This window comes from Stegostoma tigrinum, chromosome 19, assembly GCF_030684315.1.
Source record: "Stegostoma tigrinum isolate sSteTig4 chromosome 19, sSteTig4.hap1, whole genome shotgun sequence".
NCBI lineage: Eukaryota > Metazoa > Chordata > Chondrichthyes > Orectolobiformes > Stegostomatidae > Stegostoma > Stegostoma tigrinum.
This window is the reverse complement of record NC_081372.1, coordinates 5,914,726-5,931,687: the sequence shown is the minus strand read 5'-3', so window position 1 is coordinate 5,931,687 and position 16,962 is coordinate 5,914,726. Positions and strand designations below refer to the sequence as shown.

The following is a 16,962-nucleotide window of genomic DNA, read 5'->3' as shown; positions in this document are numbered from 1 at the left end:
GCCCTTTTCTTGATTAACAATTCCCTTCTAACCCAGGACACGTTGTGAATCTCTCTGAGCTACAGTTGAAAATATAAGACAGATCTGCCGACTTAATGTTCACGAAATGGTCCCAGGAATAGAAAGCTTAACATATGAGGAACATTTGAGGACTCTGGGACTATGCTCATTGGAGTTTAGAAGGATGGGGGAGGATCTAATTGAAACTTTCCGAATACTGAATGACCTGGACAAAATGGATGATGGGAAGATGCTTCCATTGGTAGGAGAGTCTAGGACCCGAGGGCACAGCCTTAGAGTAAAGGGAAGATCTTTTAGAATGGAGATGAGGAGAAACTATGTCAGCCAGAGAGTGGTGAATCTGTGGAATTCACTGCCACAGAAGGCTGTGGAGGCCAGGTCATTGAGTAGATTTAAGTCTGAGATAGATAGGTTCTTGATTATCAAGAGTTATGGGGAGAAAGTAGGAGAATGGGGTTGAGGAACTTATCAGCCTTGATTGAATGGTGGAGCAGATTTGGGCTGAATGGCCTAATTTCTGCTCCTATATCTATGCCTTACGGTCTTAAACTGAGTTTTTAACACTGGAGATGTTGAACAGTTCAAAACTTATTGTCACAACCACACCAAAATCAATTTCAATTCAAAAATGACCAGCTCAACTTTATGCTTTAGAGAAGATAAAAGATGAGACTATGATGCAAGTATAGCTGAAAGCTACTTAAATGAGTGAGTTAGCTAAAATACAAAGGTTTAATGTAAATTTGGATGAAAATCAGATTAATAACATTGCAGACTTGGCTTGCTTAAAGATCTCTTCTGAAGTAAACAAATGGTGGTTTTAGGTCAGATTCAGCAGCTGAGATGACTTCTGAAGTTGCATAGTTAGAGGTTACTGCTGCAGGTGATCTCAGTCAACAGAACAGATCCAACAAGTGAGTGAAAGCTGCTCGAGTCTCTTTTAAGGCACTGCAGGTTATGTCCCTTGTTAGTCTGGGTCAGTTCAGCAGTCCCAGTAGCTGCTTTCTGTTCTGGACGTATTCCTCTACCTCTCTGCTGAGAGGCAGTTTCTGTTTCAAAAAAGCACCCTCATGTTGTTCAAATGCTCCTCCCCTTCATTAGCTGTCCTCAGCAACTTTGAAACGATCAAACATAATGCCTACAAATATTAATTTTGATGTATCATTGTTGCACTAAGCAAAGCAATTATGCTGGAATTCCTTGAGCCCTTCTGCCCGTCCCCTGTCCTCATGGCAGAAACTGAGTCTTCAGACAATCTGATGTTCAAAAGGTGGTCCTCAAATTCTTGAATGATCCTTGTCACTGTCTGATTGTCTTCTTTTGACAGCAGTCAAAAACTACAAATGTCACATCACTTTCAAAGCCATTTTGTAAGACTCCTAGTCAATTTTAAAGACAGATTAGCTTTCTTCATAAATGATATAACATTGCACCTACAGGTTTGTTTATATTAGTTTAATGCTTGGGTATCTCCAAATATGAACCCCACACCCCCACCCTCAACCTCCATCAACCCCCTGAGCCTGAACTGACCAGCCCTCTGACTGATTACCCTTTGACCCGACTACCCTGGACCAAACCCACCCCCCGATGTGGCAACCTCTTGGCCCACCCACCCATGTACCCACTCACCCCCACCCCATACACACACCCTACTCACCTACCTATGTGCCCACTTGTGTCCTTACCAACTCCAGCCACCTGTCTATCTCAATGGCCCTACTCACCTGCTCATTCTGTCTTAGCCATTCATCATTCACTCAACTGTTTGCTATGATTCAAATATCGGACCTTTAAATTCACCATGTGACAGCTCATACATATAAAGAAAGCGTGTTCTGTTGTTTTTCCCCTAAGCTTGCTCTGCCCTGTCAAAGTTACCTGGGGTTTCTGAAGTGCATAGTTCTGTGACAGCCAGGATAGCAAGAATCCAATAGAAATGTGCAGCAGTGTTGGGTCTGGAGAAGCTTCACAAACATGGTGACAAACCATTCAACATTGCTACTGTTAAGCAGATTCATTCTAAAGACTCCCCTCATTAGTGAGAGTTAGCGGAATCTTACTGCTCTTATTGGTGAGTCACTGATTTACTAATCCTGACTAATATAGCACTTATAGGCATTTCCCCTTCTTCAGATTTCTCTTCTTTGACATTGTTACGATCCCAACTAATGCTACTGCTAGATAATTCGGATCCCAGAATGAAATCTAGCTTGATGGGTTATTTTGCTTTCTTTTAATTCGATGAGGCAGTCTTTCACCAAAGCAAAAACACACAAGGCTGCAGATTTTGTTTTAATAGTTAAACAGAAGGTTATTACCTAAGAGAATTTTTTAAAAAAAGAAATAAACCAAACAAATTTATCCAAATATAATGCATTTTGAAAGATTTCAAAATGCATGGCAAAATGCAGTCCATAACTTGACAATTACTCAAAAAATAACCACAGAAATAATCCCTTTCGTCCTCATTCTGTAGTTTTAATTTATCTACTGTTTTCTTCGGTTCCTGTCCTGCGAATTGTGAAGAATTTTCCCTGAATCTCATAACATGGAGTTGACTTTCTCACCTTTGAATAATAGTATAGAATTCTAAGCAAGCACTGTTGGTGTGGATGTTTTCACAAACTGGGACTGCTACACTGAGGCAAATTTTTCTCTTAAATGCCCTATTCCTATAAGAAACTGTTCTTCCATTTGAAATCAGTCAGGATCTTCAAACTAAATTCAGAATCTTTTAACTGCATTTAAAAATGCTTGTTCAACCCAATTTTTGCTCATCCAATGTTTATTTTTAATTCTAGAATTTGTTAAATTTTAAAACCCTACAATATAAACATATTTCTATTAACCATCCAGGAGGCCTTCAGTCATTCACTCTGTGACATACTGGTTTAAAATCATGATTTCACAAGGACTAACATAGTTCACAAAAAGTAGACTAACACCCACATGCCACTAGTTTGAAATTCAATTTCTATAAACAGTAATAAGTACATGAATAGGAAAGGTTTGGAGAGATATGGACCAGGATCAGGCAGGTGGGACTACCTTAGTTTGGGATTATGTTCAACATGGACTGGTTGGGCCAAAGGGTCTGTTCCTGTGTTGTACTACTGTATGACTCTGCAAATATAAATCACACACATTTCATCACAACACAGGCAATTTGCCTATCTGAAAAACAGTGTGGATTGGTCAGGCTGCTTCTGGATTATCATCTACAATTGGAAGCACAGAAGAAGCCAACATAGAGCTGGAATAGTGACCAGAAAATGGAAGAAGGGGGAGAGGAGGAGGATGAGAAGAAGGATGAGATAATGAAAGAAATAGTGTGAGTGAAGAAAGACATGAAAGAGGAGCAAGAATAACCCTAACCCTAACCCTAACCCTACCACAGGAGTAGGCAGATGAAAAAGCAAAGTACAGGGGAAAGTTGTGGGGAGAGGGAAGAGTGGGGTCAACAGTATGAAGAGGAAACAGCACTGATCAAAGCATACATTTAAGTTAGCGTCCCATCTCCAAGCTGCTTTTCCTCTCAAAAGTGTAATTAGTGTTATTGCTTCCCAAATTTGTGGCCATGTTTCCTTGAAGCCCATGTTCGAATCTCCCCTTTTGGGCATCTTCCCCTTGCTAAAACAGCTTTTATCAATGTCTTGTGTGACCGAGCTAAATGTAATCTGCCCTTCCTTATCCTTCTTGACCTGTCTGCAGCCTTGATCACACTATCTTCCTCCAATGCCTCTCCACTGCTGGATAGGACTGCACTGATTCCAGCCTTATCTTTCTAACCATAGACAGACACTTCTCATCAATACGCTTCTCAAACTCTTTTGACATGGCCTTGTCCCTTCCCATCTCTGCAATTTCTGCAGCTTCACAGCATTCCCAGATCACTGTGCTCCTCCCATTGTGGCCTCATGAAATTCCTGATTTTAATTGTTGCACCAATGGTGATAGTACTTTCGTATAAAAGCAACAATACTACGGATGTTGGAGATCTGAAACAACCACAGAGAATGCTGGAGAAACTCAGCAGGTCTGGAGAGAGAAACAGGGTTAATGTTTCAAGTCCAGTATGATTCTTCTTCACAAATGTTAACTTGGAATGTTAACACTGCTTCTCTCACCACAGATGCTGTCAGGATTTGCTGAGTTTCTCTAGCATTCTCTGGGTTTGATCCGGCAAAGTACCTTCAACTGTCTGGGTTCTATGCTCTGGAATTCCTTTCCTACATCTCTCCACCACTCTACCTTGCTTTCCTCCTTTGAAACCTGCCTCTTAGATCAAGTTTTTAGCCATTTGACCCAACATTGTCCTCTGTAGTTCGATACTAATTTTAATTTTTTAACACTCCTATGAAAGTTTTGGGATGCTTTATGATGTTAAAATTGTTATACCAATGTAAGTTTTTGTTATTCGGAGCTCGTTTTACTTTGCAGCTGTTCTTTCTACACCTATTACAGCACATCTATACCCACGCTCCTGTTATTGTGTCTCTGATGCATCCTCACATGATAATGTGCATCTGTTTATTGTGCTTTTAATAAATAGATGACTGTTACTGTGTGCTTCTTAGTGTGTACCTGTTTTACAGTTTAACTGTGTCATGCACCTTTTAGAGTGCATATGTTCCTGGCAATACGCACCTAGTTGTTGCGCCTGTTCACTGTTTATTATAGTACACCTATTCACAATACAGCTGTTACTGTTCCCTGCTCATTATACATATGTTACTGTGCATGTGGTATTGTACATCTGTTGTGGTGTGCTTGTTTCTGTGTCTGTCACTGCTTGCTTACTGTGTATCTGTTGCTGTGTGTGCTCCTATGAATCAGCTGAGGTCTACTCAGTACTCTGCATCAATTAATTCCCTCCAGCTAATACCTACCTGTGCATTTGTTACTGAGGGCTGGATGGAATGTTTCACGATTAACAGGTTTGAAGTTGTGGGGTGGGGCTGGGTGGTAGCCTGTTCACTACTTACTCACCAAACTCTGCCCCACTACAACTGCACAAGTTGTAGGGAGGAGGGGAAGATGGTGTGTCTACAGGTGATTGAGGGTTTTATCTGGTTAAGGACTTTATTAGAATCTTGCAGTACAGAAGAAGGTCATTTAAACAATTGTATCTGTACTATTCAGCTAGTTCCATTCTCCAGCCCTATCTCCGCAGCCCTCTAACTTCATCACTTTCAAATAACACAGTGGGTAGCTGGAGGAACACAGCAGGCTAGGCAGCATCAGAGGAACAGTAAAGTTGATGTTTCAGGTCGGGATCCTTCTTCAGAAGCCCAAAACATCAACTTTGCTGCTCCTCTGATGCTGCCTGGCCTGCTGTGTTCCTCCAGCTCCACACTGTGTGTTATCTCTGACTCCAGTATCAGCAGTTCTTACTATCACTTTCAAATATCTACCCAACTCTCCTTTGAAACCTCCTTTGGAATCGACATCCACTACTCTCTCAGGCAGCACATTCCAATTCTTAACAACCCTAAGTAAAGAAATTTCGCCTAGCCTCACTGCTAGGTCTCTTGCTGACAATCTTGAAACTGTGACTCCTAGTTAATGACATAACAATGAGTGGAAACAGAATATCCTCTTTATCTTGTCAAAATTGTTCATAATTTTGAGCACCTCAATAAGGTCACCTCTTAATCTTCTTTGCTGCAATGACAACAAGCCTACAAGCCCAATCTCTCTCATCTTTCTTTTTTTCTAAAATTGTTTATTCTTGGTATCATTCAAGTAAATCTACTTTGAACTCTCTCTGGGGCTTTAACATTCTTCCTCAAATAAGGTGCCCAGAATTGAACACACAACTCCAAATGTGGTCTGACCAATTATTTGCAGAGGTGTAGCATCACTTCCTTGCTTTTATACTCTATGCCTCTATTTATAAACCCAAGGATCTTAAAAGCCTTCTTAATAACTATTTCAACTTGCCTGGTCACCTTCAGAGAATTATACCAATGAACCCTGAGATCCCTCTACTCCTGTGTTCCGCTCAGAGTTGTAGCCTTTATTGTCTCTCCATCTGTCTTTTACCAGAATGCATTATGGCACATTTCTTTGCATTGATTTTCATCTACTAGGTGTCTGCCCATTTGGCCAACTTGTCAATGTCCCTCTAAAATCACTCAGCATCATCCTCACAATTTACTATTCTCCTGAGCTTAGTATCCTCTGCAAGTTTAGAGATTTTGCCCTCAACACCCATCTCCAAACCATTTATGTAAATCAGAAAAAGTAAGGGCTCCAAAATGGATACCTGGGGAGCACCACTTTCAACCTGACTCAAGTCTGAGAAATGCCGATCTACGCCTACCCTCGCTTTCTGATCCTTTAGCCAAATTCTAAACGATGCTGCCAAGGACCATCAATCCCAAACCTTTCTAGCTTACTAACCAACCGGCCATGTGGTACCATATCAAAAAAGTCTAAAAGTCTAAATACACAACATCAACAACATTACCCTCATCCACTGACTATATCATCTTGTTAAAGAACTCAACTAAATTTGTCTGACGTGACCTGCCCTTGACAAAGCTATGTTGACAATCTCATATTAATTTATTTTTCTTTAACTGTATATTTATCTTACCCCATATTATGGCCTTCATCAGCTTTCCCACTATTGATGTCAACCTAACAGGCCTATAGTTTCCTGGGATACCTTTTGCCCAATTGTTAAACAATGGTGTCAACATTTGCAATTCATCAATCCCTCAGGTGTTCAGAGAGGCCTGGAAAATTTCTGTCAATGGCTCTGTAACTTTCTCCCTTCACCCTTTCAGCAATTGAGGGGTCTAGCATCATCTCTACCTGGAATGCTGCCAGCCTTTTACTTCCTTAGAGGGGTAACTCTCCTTTATCTATCACTACACTCATCAGTTGCTCAATAGCCTAATTTTCAACTAGGCTATTGTCACCATCTTCTGATTTGGTAAAGACAGAAGCAAAATATTCATTTCGTTCCTCTGCCGTATCCTTTGTTTCAGCGAACAGCTTTCCCTGCTTGTTCCTAATGGACCTCACTCTATCCTTCACTGATCATTTACTGTTAATATGTTTGTAGAACATTTTACGGTTTGTTTTAGTGGCTGCTATCCTTTCCTCACTCTTCCTCTTAGTCTTCCTTATCGCACCTTTAGCCTATCTCCTGCATTTGAGATATCCTTTCCTCACTCTTCCTCTTAGTCTTCCTTATTGCACCTTTAGCCTATCTCCTGCATTTGAGATATCCTTTCTGATTTCTGTTGCTATTGTATTTCTGGTATGCATCATATGCCTCCTTTTTCTTCCTTATTTTGTCATCAATATCCTCAGACATCCAGGGTACTCTAGCTTTAGCTGTCCCGTATTTATTTCTCATTCTGCTGCTAATTTTCTTTTTAATTCATTTCAGTGTTGTATTTAGGCATCACTGGCAAGGCCAACATTTGTTGCCCATCCCAAGTTGCTTTTTGATTGAACAGAAGTTGATTAAGAGTCGAGCACATTGGCTCTGGGTCTGGAATGAAAAGCTAGTCTAATAGTGACCATTATAAAAATCCGTCTAGTTCACAAATGTCATTTCGTACAGCAATGTGCTTGACCCACAAACAGATAGCTCACAGCTAAGTGAGTTCTAATCTCCAGTGAACACAACTTGAGAAACAACAATTTGACTCATAGTTGCTCAAGTAGCACTTTTTAAGGCAATTCATAAATAACAGAACAGCTCAGAGGTAGTGACTGACCCTCCCTGGCTCCTATTTAGGGATGCAATGTCTTAGCCGCATTATCAATGGACTGTTAATCCAGAAGCCCAGGTATTGTTCTGGGGACCTGGGTTCAAATTGCACCATGGTGGAATTTGAATTCAGTAAATACCTGGAATTGAGATGACTGTTTATCCAATGTTAATTATCAGGAAAAACCCATCTGGTTCACTAAAGCCCTCTAGGGAAGGAAATTCCCATTCTTACCAGGCCTGGAATACATGTGACTCCAGGCCCACAACAATGTGGTTGACTCTTAACTGCCCTCTGGGCAATTAGGGATGGGCATTAAATGCTGGCCTTGCCAAAGATGCTCACATCCTGTGAACAGATAATTAAAACAAAACCTTTGGCCTAGTGGTTTTATTGCTGGACTTTAATCCAGAGAACCAGATAACCCACCACGGCAGATGGTGGAATGTGAATTCAATAAAAAAAAATCTGGAATTAAGAGTCTGATGATGACCATGTCGATTGTTGGAAAAACCCATCTGGTTCACTAATGTCCTTCAGGGAAGGAATCTGCTATCCTTACCTGGTCTGGTCTACATGTGACTCCAGTCCCACAGCAATGTGGCTGACTCCCAACTGCCCTCTGGACAATTAGGGATGGGCGATAAATGCTGCCTGGCCAATGACACGCTCATCCTGTGAATGATTAAACTTTTTTAAAAAATCACTCAATCTTCATCGAATCACAGCGTTATGCAATGGTTATAGAAAAGAAGGAGACCGTTCAGACCACTGCTTTGGTTCTTTGCACCCGTAACTCAGTTTACAAAAGAAATAGGAGCAGGAGTATGCCAAATGGCCCATTGAGTCTGCTCCACCATTCAATAAGACATTGGCTGATGTTTTTCATGGACTTAGCTTCACTTATCTACCCATTTACCATAGCCTTTAATTCCTTTACTGTTTAAAAGTTTATCTGTCTTTGCCGTAAAAACATTCAATGAGGTTACCTCAACTGATTCACTGGGCAGTCTTACAACCCTTTGGGAAAAGAAGATCCTCCTCAACTCGGTTCTAAATCTGCTCCCCCTTATTTTGAGGCTATGCTCCACAGTTCTAGTTTCACCACCAGTGGAAACATCCTCGCTGCTTCTATCTTATCTATTCCCTTCATAATTTTATAAGTTTCTGCACAATCCCTCCTCATTTTTCTAAATTCAAATGAGTGTAGTCCTAGACTACTCAATCTCCCCTCATAAGCCAACCCTCTCAACTCTGGGAATCTCAGCTGCATCCACTCCTGAGCCAATACTTCCTTTCTCATGTAAGGAGACTAAAACTGCACACAGTACTCCAGGTGTGGCCTCACCAGCACCCTATACAGCTGCAGCATTACCTCTGTGTTTTTAAACTCCATTCCTCTAACAATGGAAGAAAATATTCCATTTGCCTTCTCAATTACCTTCTGTATCTGCAAAGCAAATTTTTGTGATTCATGCACAAGGACACCCAGGTCCCTCTGCATAGCAGCATGCTGCAATTTTACACTATTTAAATCATAGTTCATTCTACTGTTATTCCTACTGAAATTTTACTGTTATTCCTACCTTGTATTTAATGAGATTGCACTCCATCTGCCAGACCCCTGCCCAACCACTTAACTTATTTATGTGTCTCTGCAGAATTCAGTATCCAATGCTTACTTTGCTCTACCACTCATCTGCGAATTTTCACTCTCTACACTTGGTCCCCAGTTCCAAATCATCTGTGCAAATTGTAAACAATTGCAAACACAGTACTGATCCCTAAGGCACACCCTAGCCACTGATTGCCAACCAGGAAAACCCATTTATCTCATGTCACCACGATTTCCCTGTAGCCTCCATTTTTCTTCTTTTTAGGCATCGAAGGAATGTGTCTTCTCTATGCTCTCAGGTAGTGTATTCCACATCTGAATCATTCAAAATGTTTTTGTTTTCCATTTATATCTTCTTCACTATAAGCTCTATCAGTTAAATGTTACCTGTTTATTCATGCTAATATTGTTCCCTCATTCTCATCCTGTTTTCAGTGCGAACCACTTTCTGAACAATGGAGGAATAATGGATAAAAGCTACAATCTTTCTTTGATGTGAAAGTCCTCATGTTGGATAGCTGTTTTTACCCTACTATGTGATGTTGACTATAAAGCTGCTGAATGGGATTCCACTTTTCTTCATAAGCAGACACACTTTAACATGCAAATGATCACACATTATTCCTGTTTAAAGTTTTGAATTATATTCTGACAAGTAAACAATGTCAATTGGAGCAGGCCAGAAATTAAGTGGCTCACTTCAAAAGGTTAGCCCACTGCATTAGTTTATTTTGCTGCAGACACTTTGCACTGTACTGTATTTCATTTAGGAGAGAAAGCCTGGTTTTTATCAAACTGATTCAAGGTGGCTTGGCTTCTACATTTCCCCCAGATGTGTGCCAGCTCCAACTTGTGCCAGACGAGGGAGATGCAAATAGAATACAATAGAAAGGAGAAAAAAAAGTCTGGAGTTAAAAGTTAGCCTAAAATTCTTGTTCACTAACGTGAAGAACATTTGGCATCCTTACTTGGTCTGGTCTTCATCTGAGTCCGGACCTACAGCAATGCCTTGACTCTTAACTGCCTGTGAGATGACATAGCAAGCCATACAGTTCATGGTCAATAAATGCTAGTCTAGCCAGTGAAGCCCATAACCCATGAATGAATAAAAAAAATTAACTGCTCTCTTCACTTGTCCTGCCACCTTCAACTAGCCATGCACATACACATCCAGGTCTCTCCACCTCTTTAAAATTGTATTCCCTACTTTATATTGCTCATCCAGATTATTATGAGCAAAATGCATCATCTCATACTTCTCTACAGTGAGTGTCAACTGCCACATATCCACCCATTCTCACCAAATTGTCACCAATTCTTCCAAGTTTTGTATCGTCTGTAAACTTTGAAATTGTCCTCTGACATCAAGATCCAGATCATTAATATATATCAGGAAAAGCAAGAGTCCCAGCACTAACCCAAGGAACTCCACTACAAAACTTCCTCCAGCCTGAAAAACATCCATTAACTATTACTGATAATGGGAACTGCAGATGCTGGAGAATCCAAGATAATAAAATGTGGGGCTGGATGAACACAGCAGGCCAAGCAGCATCTCAGGAGCACAAAAGCTGACGTTTCGGGTCTCTGATGAAGGGTCTAGGCCTGAAACGTCAGCTTTTGTGCTCCTGAGATGCTGCTGGGCCTGCTGTGTTCACCCAGCCTCACATTTTATTATCATTAACTATTACTCTCTATTTCCTATCACTCACCTAAATTTTACATCTGTGTTGTTATTGTCCCTTCTATTCCACGAGCTATAGCTTTTCCCACAAATTTGTTATGTGGCTCTTTACCAAAGGAAGCCCATGTATAATACATCAACAGCATTACCTCATCAATCTGTAACCCCTTCAAAAAAAAGCTCCAGCAGACTAATTAAACACAATGCCCACTTTAGAAATCCAGGTATAGTTATTGCTCTTCAAATTACCTTTTACAGTGTAAACAGTAAAGGAGTAGTACAAAGAGCAGTAGGACTGATTAGGAACTGAAAGGGAGATTTACACCTGGTGACAGGGAACATCGCTGAGGTTTTAACACAGTGACTCTAGCCATTACTTGAGCTCCAAAACCCTAAACTCAAGTTCCTGTGGTTGACAGGACGTACTGTAAATGTAGATATCTAGGATATCTAGACTTCATGATTTTGCACACATTACAGGCCATGATCTGCCAGTCTTTTGAATGTATGGCTTACATATCTGGCATCACACTGAACTGAAATTTGTATGTGTATATTTGTATGGGTTAGGCAGAATGTCTTTTTGGGCTTGGTTATAGTATCTCCAGTGGTGAAAAGAACTTATGTTGTTATTGTATAGTAACAGCATGGCACACTTGTGTAGTGCGGCTACCTATATCAATACACATGCTTGCAGACAGAAAGAACATGTACATGCAATTCGTCTGTTTCAACTCATTAAAATAGGTGACATGTTTCGTTTCTCAGGATGATATCCTGACCAATATTGCCTGGTTTAAAATTTAAACAAAGTCCAGCTGTTAACTGTCAATCAGCATTAATGTGTCCATTTCCCATGGCAATGCCGCTACCAGTCATATTCCACTTCTCATCTTTTCAGCACTCTTGTCTCAAGAAGTATAGATATTGGTTTATCAGAGATAATGGGAACTGCAGATGCTGGAGAATCCAAGATAATAAAGTGTGAAGCTGGATGAACACAGCAGGCCAAGCAGCATCTCAGGAGCACAAAAGCTGACGTTTCGGGCCGAGACCCTTCATCAGAGAGCTCTCTGATGAAGGGTCTAGGCCTGAAGCGTCAGCTTTTGTGCTCCTGAGATGCTGCTTGGCCTGCTGTGTTCATCTAGCTTCACACTTTATTATCTTAGATATTGGTTTATCCTTTGATTTCTATTCTTGCAAAATGTCATGATGAGTAAAAATGAAAAGCTCCAACAGAATATATTTTTTCCAACAATGTTTTATCTCCTTCAAAAGAAGTTTGATCTAATCCCTGAGCCTCCCCTTCCCCTGTGGAGTTTTATCAAAGCGTTTTGAATGGGCCAGTTGTCAGCTCTATAGGACCACTACCCTGTGGCCCAGCCTTTGACTCCAAGGACAATTCCTTGATGAATTTGAGAATCTTCTGATCTGATCTTTGTTCTGTGGATCTCTGCCTGCAGGTAACACAAGCTCACTCCAGAACTGCAGAAGTTGCAAGGACTGCTCACCTGACAATGGCTGTTTGACTTGCCAGCAGCGACTCTTCCTCTTGATTAAGAGAGAGGGGATCCGGCAGCAAGGAGAGTGTGTGCACGCCTGTCCTGTGGGGCACTATAGCATACGTGGACAGGCCACAAACAGATGTCTAAGTAAGTTCAAACAAATGAACAAGTTTGCCTCAAAGAAAATCTTGCTATATTGGCTCTCAGTCTGGTTACAGCTCAAATGTAAATTTCTCATCCATGATCATGAGTTTCATGAACCCTTTTTCCTACTCCAAACATGTACTCATGCACACACTGCCCTCACCTTGCTCCTTCTAGAATCTCCTCCAGTACTACAAATCTCCAAGATCTCTGTGTTCCTCTATTCCACACCTGTTTTAAATTGCTCCACAATTTGTGGCCTTGTTTTCATCATTCCCTTACTTCCTGAGCCTGCCCTTTCTCAGTAGAGTTTTAGCATAGTATTTTTGAATTGGGAAATTGCCAAGACTCCAGACTCTGAACTTCCTCTCTGAAGGATTCAAACAATTTCCCTTTCTGTCCTTCTTTAAGACAGTTCTTAATACTTATCTTGACCTTGACCCAGCTTTTGGGCATCTCCTATAGTTTAGTGCCAAATTTTATTTGATAACTCTCTGGTGAAGTACCTTGGGACATGATACTGTGTTAGAGGTGCTGTATAAATGTAAGATATAACTATTACTTTCCCTCAGTGGTGGACTCAATGATTGGACATTAGCTTATGAGTTCCAAATGTTTTATTTGCTGTTTCTTTCCTTTCGCGCACCGTAGGAAATATTGGATTCCTATCGACAGCTAAGGGTTAGAACAGTCATTGAGTGATTCTTAAGCTTTTTCCTAAGTAATTAATCATCTTCCAATTTGTACCTTTATTTAGTAAACACCTGTACCTAGGACTCAGCACTAACCAGGTAGAGCCCCAGAATTAAGAAGTGTTTGATATTAATGTCCTACAATTTTGGTACAAAGCCATTTCCTCTTTGGACTCTGAGACATTTTACTGGGTTAGCTTAGACTCCAAGTTTCCCTTAAAGCCCATAATCAAAGACATAAATACTTCCATCAAGCAGTGTGCTTGGGCGATGTAATCTTATCTCTTCTTTAATAAAACAAATCCTTGAAGGTAAGCAAGAGTTGTGACCTGGTGCAGGACTGTTATTATGGTTGAAAATGACTCTTTTAGTGAAGGCAAAAAGTTTAGTAAGGGTATTTAACCTTTAATCTGTGCCTAACCTGATTATAATATCACTGAAAATTAGCTAAATATTTATATAAATTTATAATGAACAATATACTGGTTGAATCATGCACACTGGTCAGTTTCTGGGTAAATATCTGACACTATGACATTTTTTAACTATGCTAATGTGTCAAATTCTTCACGAAAACTACAGCACAGAGTGAATAGCCTTTCTATACTTGAGTACAACTGGTACTTATCTCTTCTTTTCAATTTGAGAGCTATTGTGGGCACAGCTAATTCAGTCAGACTGAATCTTGACCCAGTGCAAAAAGTGGCAGAAAACACAACTGTAAGTGATTTGAGAGGTTAGCTCACTTGCATTTAATATTTCCCAATCTTTTGGGTTCCTCCAGCTGATAGACTTGGGTTGCAGTACAATACAATGCAACACGCACAGGAATAGGCCCTTCAGTCCACCAAGCCTGCAACAATTCCTAGTCCTTAATTAGATACACAACTTATTGCTCATATGTGGTTTCTATCCTTTTCATTTGTCTATCAAGATACACCTTAAACATTGCTAACTTGCCTGCTTCCTTCACCTTCACTGGCAGTGCGTTACAGGCACCCATCACAATTTGTGTGAAATATTTTTTCCATGCTTCGCCCCTAAACTTACCCCATCTCACACTGAATGTGTGCCCTCTTGTAGTTGACCTTTCCACCCTGGGAAAAAGTCTCTAACTATCCACCCTATTGATGCCAGTCATAATCTTGTAGACCTCTATGAGGTTGCACCTCAACCTCTGTCTTTCCGGTGAAAACAATCTGAGTTTATCCAACCTCTCCTCATAACTAAAACCCTCCAGACCAGGCAACGTCCTGATAAACTTTCTCTGCACCCTCTACAAAGCATCCATGTTCTCCTGGTAGTGTGGTGACCAGAACTGCATGCAATATCCCAAATGTGGCCTAACTGAAGTTTTATAAAATTCTGACAAAACTGGCCAACTTTCATATTCAATGCCCCGCATGCTGTATGCTTTCTTGACTACCTTATTCACCCATGTTGCCATTTTCAGGAATCTCTGGACCTGTGCACCCAGATCCCTCTGTTAATGTTCCTAAGGATTCTGCCAGTTATTGTATAATTCGCACCTGAATTTGATCTTCCAAAATGCATCACCTTGCATTTGCCTGGATTAAATTCCATCTTTCGTTTCTCTTCCCAAATCTGCCAACTATCTATATCCTGCTGAGGAAGGGCCACTTGACCCAAATGTTAGCTCTGGTTTCTCTCCACAGATGCTGCCAGACTTACTGAACTTTTCCAGCAAGTTCTGATTTTGTTTCTGATTTATAGCGTCTACAGTTCTTTCAATTTTTATATCCCACTGTATCCATTGACAGTCTTCCTTGCTATCTGCAACTCCACCAATTTTAGTGTTATCAGCGAACTTACTAATCAGATCACTTATGTTTTCCTCCATATCATTTACACATATTACAAATAACCAAGGTTCCAGCAATGATTCCTGTAGAATACCACTAGTTACTGATCTCCATTCCACTCCTTTCACTGCTGCTCTCTGTCTTCAATTTAAGCCAGTTCTGTATTCATCTAGCCAGTTCACTCTAGATCCCATGGGACTGTAGCTTTTATACAAGTCACTGAGGTAACTTAGCAAATGCCTTACTAAAGTCCATGTAGGCAACACCCACTGCCCTTCCTTCAGCAATCATTTTTGTCCACCTCCTCAAAAAACTCAGTCAAGTTGGTGAAACATGACTTTTCCTGCACAAACCCATGCTGCCTATCACTAACAAGTCCATTTGCTTCCAAATGTGAGTAAATCCGGTCTCTCAATATCTTCTCCAACAGCTTCCCCACCACTGACATCAGGCTTTACCAGCCTATAATTACTTGGAATATCTCTGTTTCCCTTTTTAAACAAAGGAACAACAGTAGCCATTCTCCAGTCCTCTAGAGCCTCGTCTGAGGCTAAAGAGGATGCAAAGATATCTGTCAAGGCCCCGGCTATTTCCTCCCTTGTCTCCCACGGTATCCTTGGATAGATCCCATCCCTCACGCTCTTCTCGTTGATGAATACCAATGTAAAGTACTTATTAAGGATCTTACCCATTTTGTCCGGTTCCACATGTAACCACCCTCCTTTATCCTTGAGTGGGCCTACTCTTCCCTAGCTAGTCTGTTGCTGTTAATATATGTATAAAATACCTTGGGATTCTCCTTACATGTGCTGGCCAAGAACATTTCATGGTCCCTTTTGGCCCTCCTAACTCCTTGTTAGAGCTCCTTCCTACTTTCTGTATCCTCTTCAAGGCCTTTGTCTGTTTTTAGTTGCTTAGACTGTTGGTATGCTTCCTTTTTTATGATGAAACTGATAATTTCCTCTGTAATCCAAGGTTCCAGAATTCTGCCTTTCGTGTCCTTCATTTTCACAGGCATATGCCTGTCCTCTAATCAACTGGTCTTTAAAAGACTTGCACATGTCAGATGTGGATTGCAGCCACTTCCAATCCAATTCTTGCCTACTTCAGTTATAGTTGGCTTTCCCCCAGTTTAACGCCTTCATCTGACGTCCAGTCTTGTCCTTTGGTTATCTGGCCAGACTCGTTTCCCAATACCAGGTCCAGTATGGCTCCCTCTGTTGGACTATCCACATACTGGACTCACCTAACAAATTGCTCCCATTCCAAAACCTCGGCACTAGGGGAGTCCCAGTCATTATAAGGGAAGTTAAAATCACCCACCACAACAATTCTATTATTTTCACACCTTTCCAGAATCTGACTACATATCTCTTCATCTATCCTCTACCGGCAGCTGGGAGGTCTGTAGTAGAGTCCCAGAATTGTGATTGCACACTTCCTATTCCTGAGCCCTACCCATAATGCCTTGCTGCACAACCTTCCACCATCCAGTGTGTCCTCCCCTAACACAACTGTAATATGCTGTCTAACTAGTAATGCAACTCCCTCACTTCCTGTGCTTCCTCCTCTGTCTCATCTAACACATTAACATCCCAGAACACTAATTGCCAATCCTGTCTCTCTTTCAAATGTGTCTCTGAGATAGCAACAAACTCAGAATAGCATGCATTAATCCAGGTTCTAAGTTCATCCATCTTACCTGTTACACCTTTTGCATTGAAGCAAAGACAGTCTAAGCC

General features: G+C 40.9%; 1 protein-coding gene across 1 annotated transcript in view; it reads left to right on the top strand.

Moving 5' to 3' along the window:
- LOC125461564 (R-spondin-2-like) overlaps window positions 1-16,962 on the top strand; it is a 50,868-nt gene that overhangs the window by 12,815 nt on the left and 21,091 nt on the right. Inside the window, exon 2 of the mRNA XM_048550484.2 lies at window positions 12,520-12,708. Within this exon, the coding sequence (XP_048406441.2) occupies window positions 12,520-12,708 (189 nt within the window). The remainder of the gene's footprint in view (window positions 1-12,519; window positions 12,709-16,962) is intronic.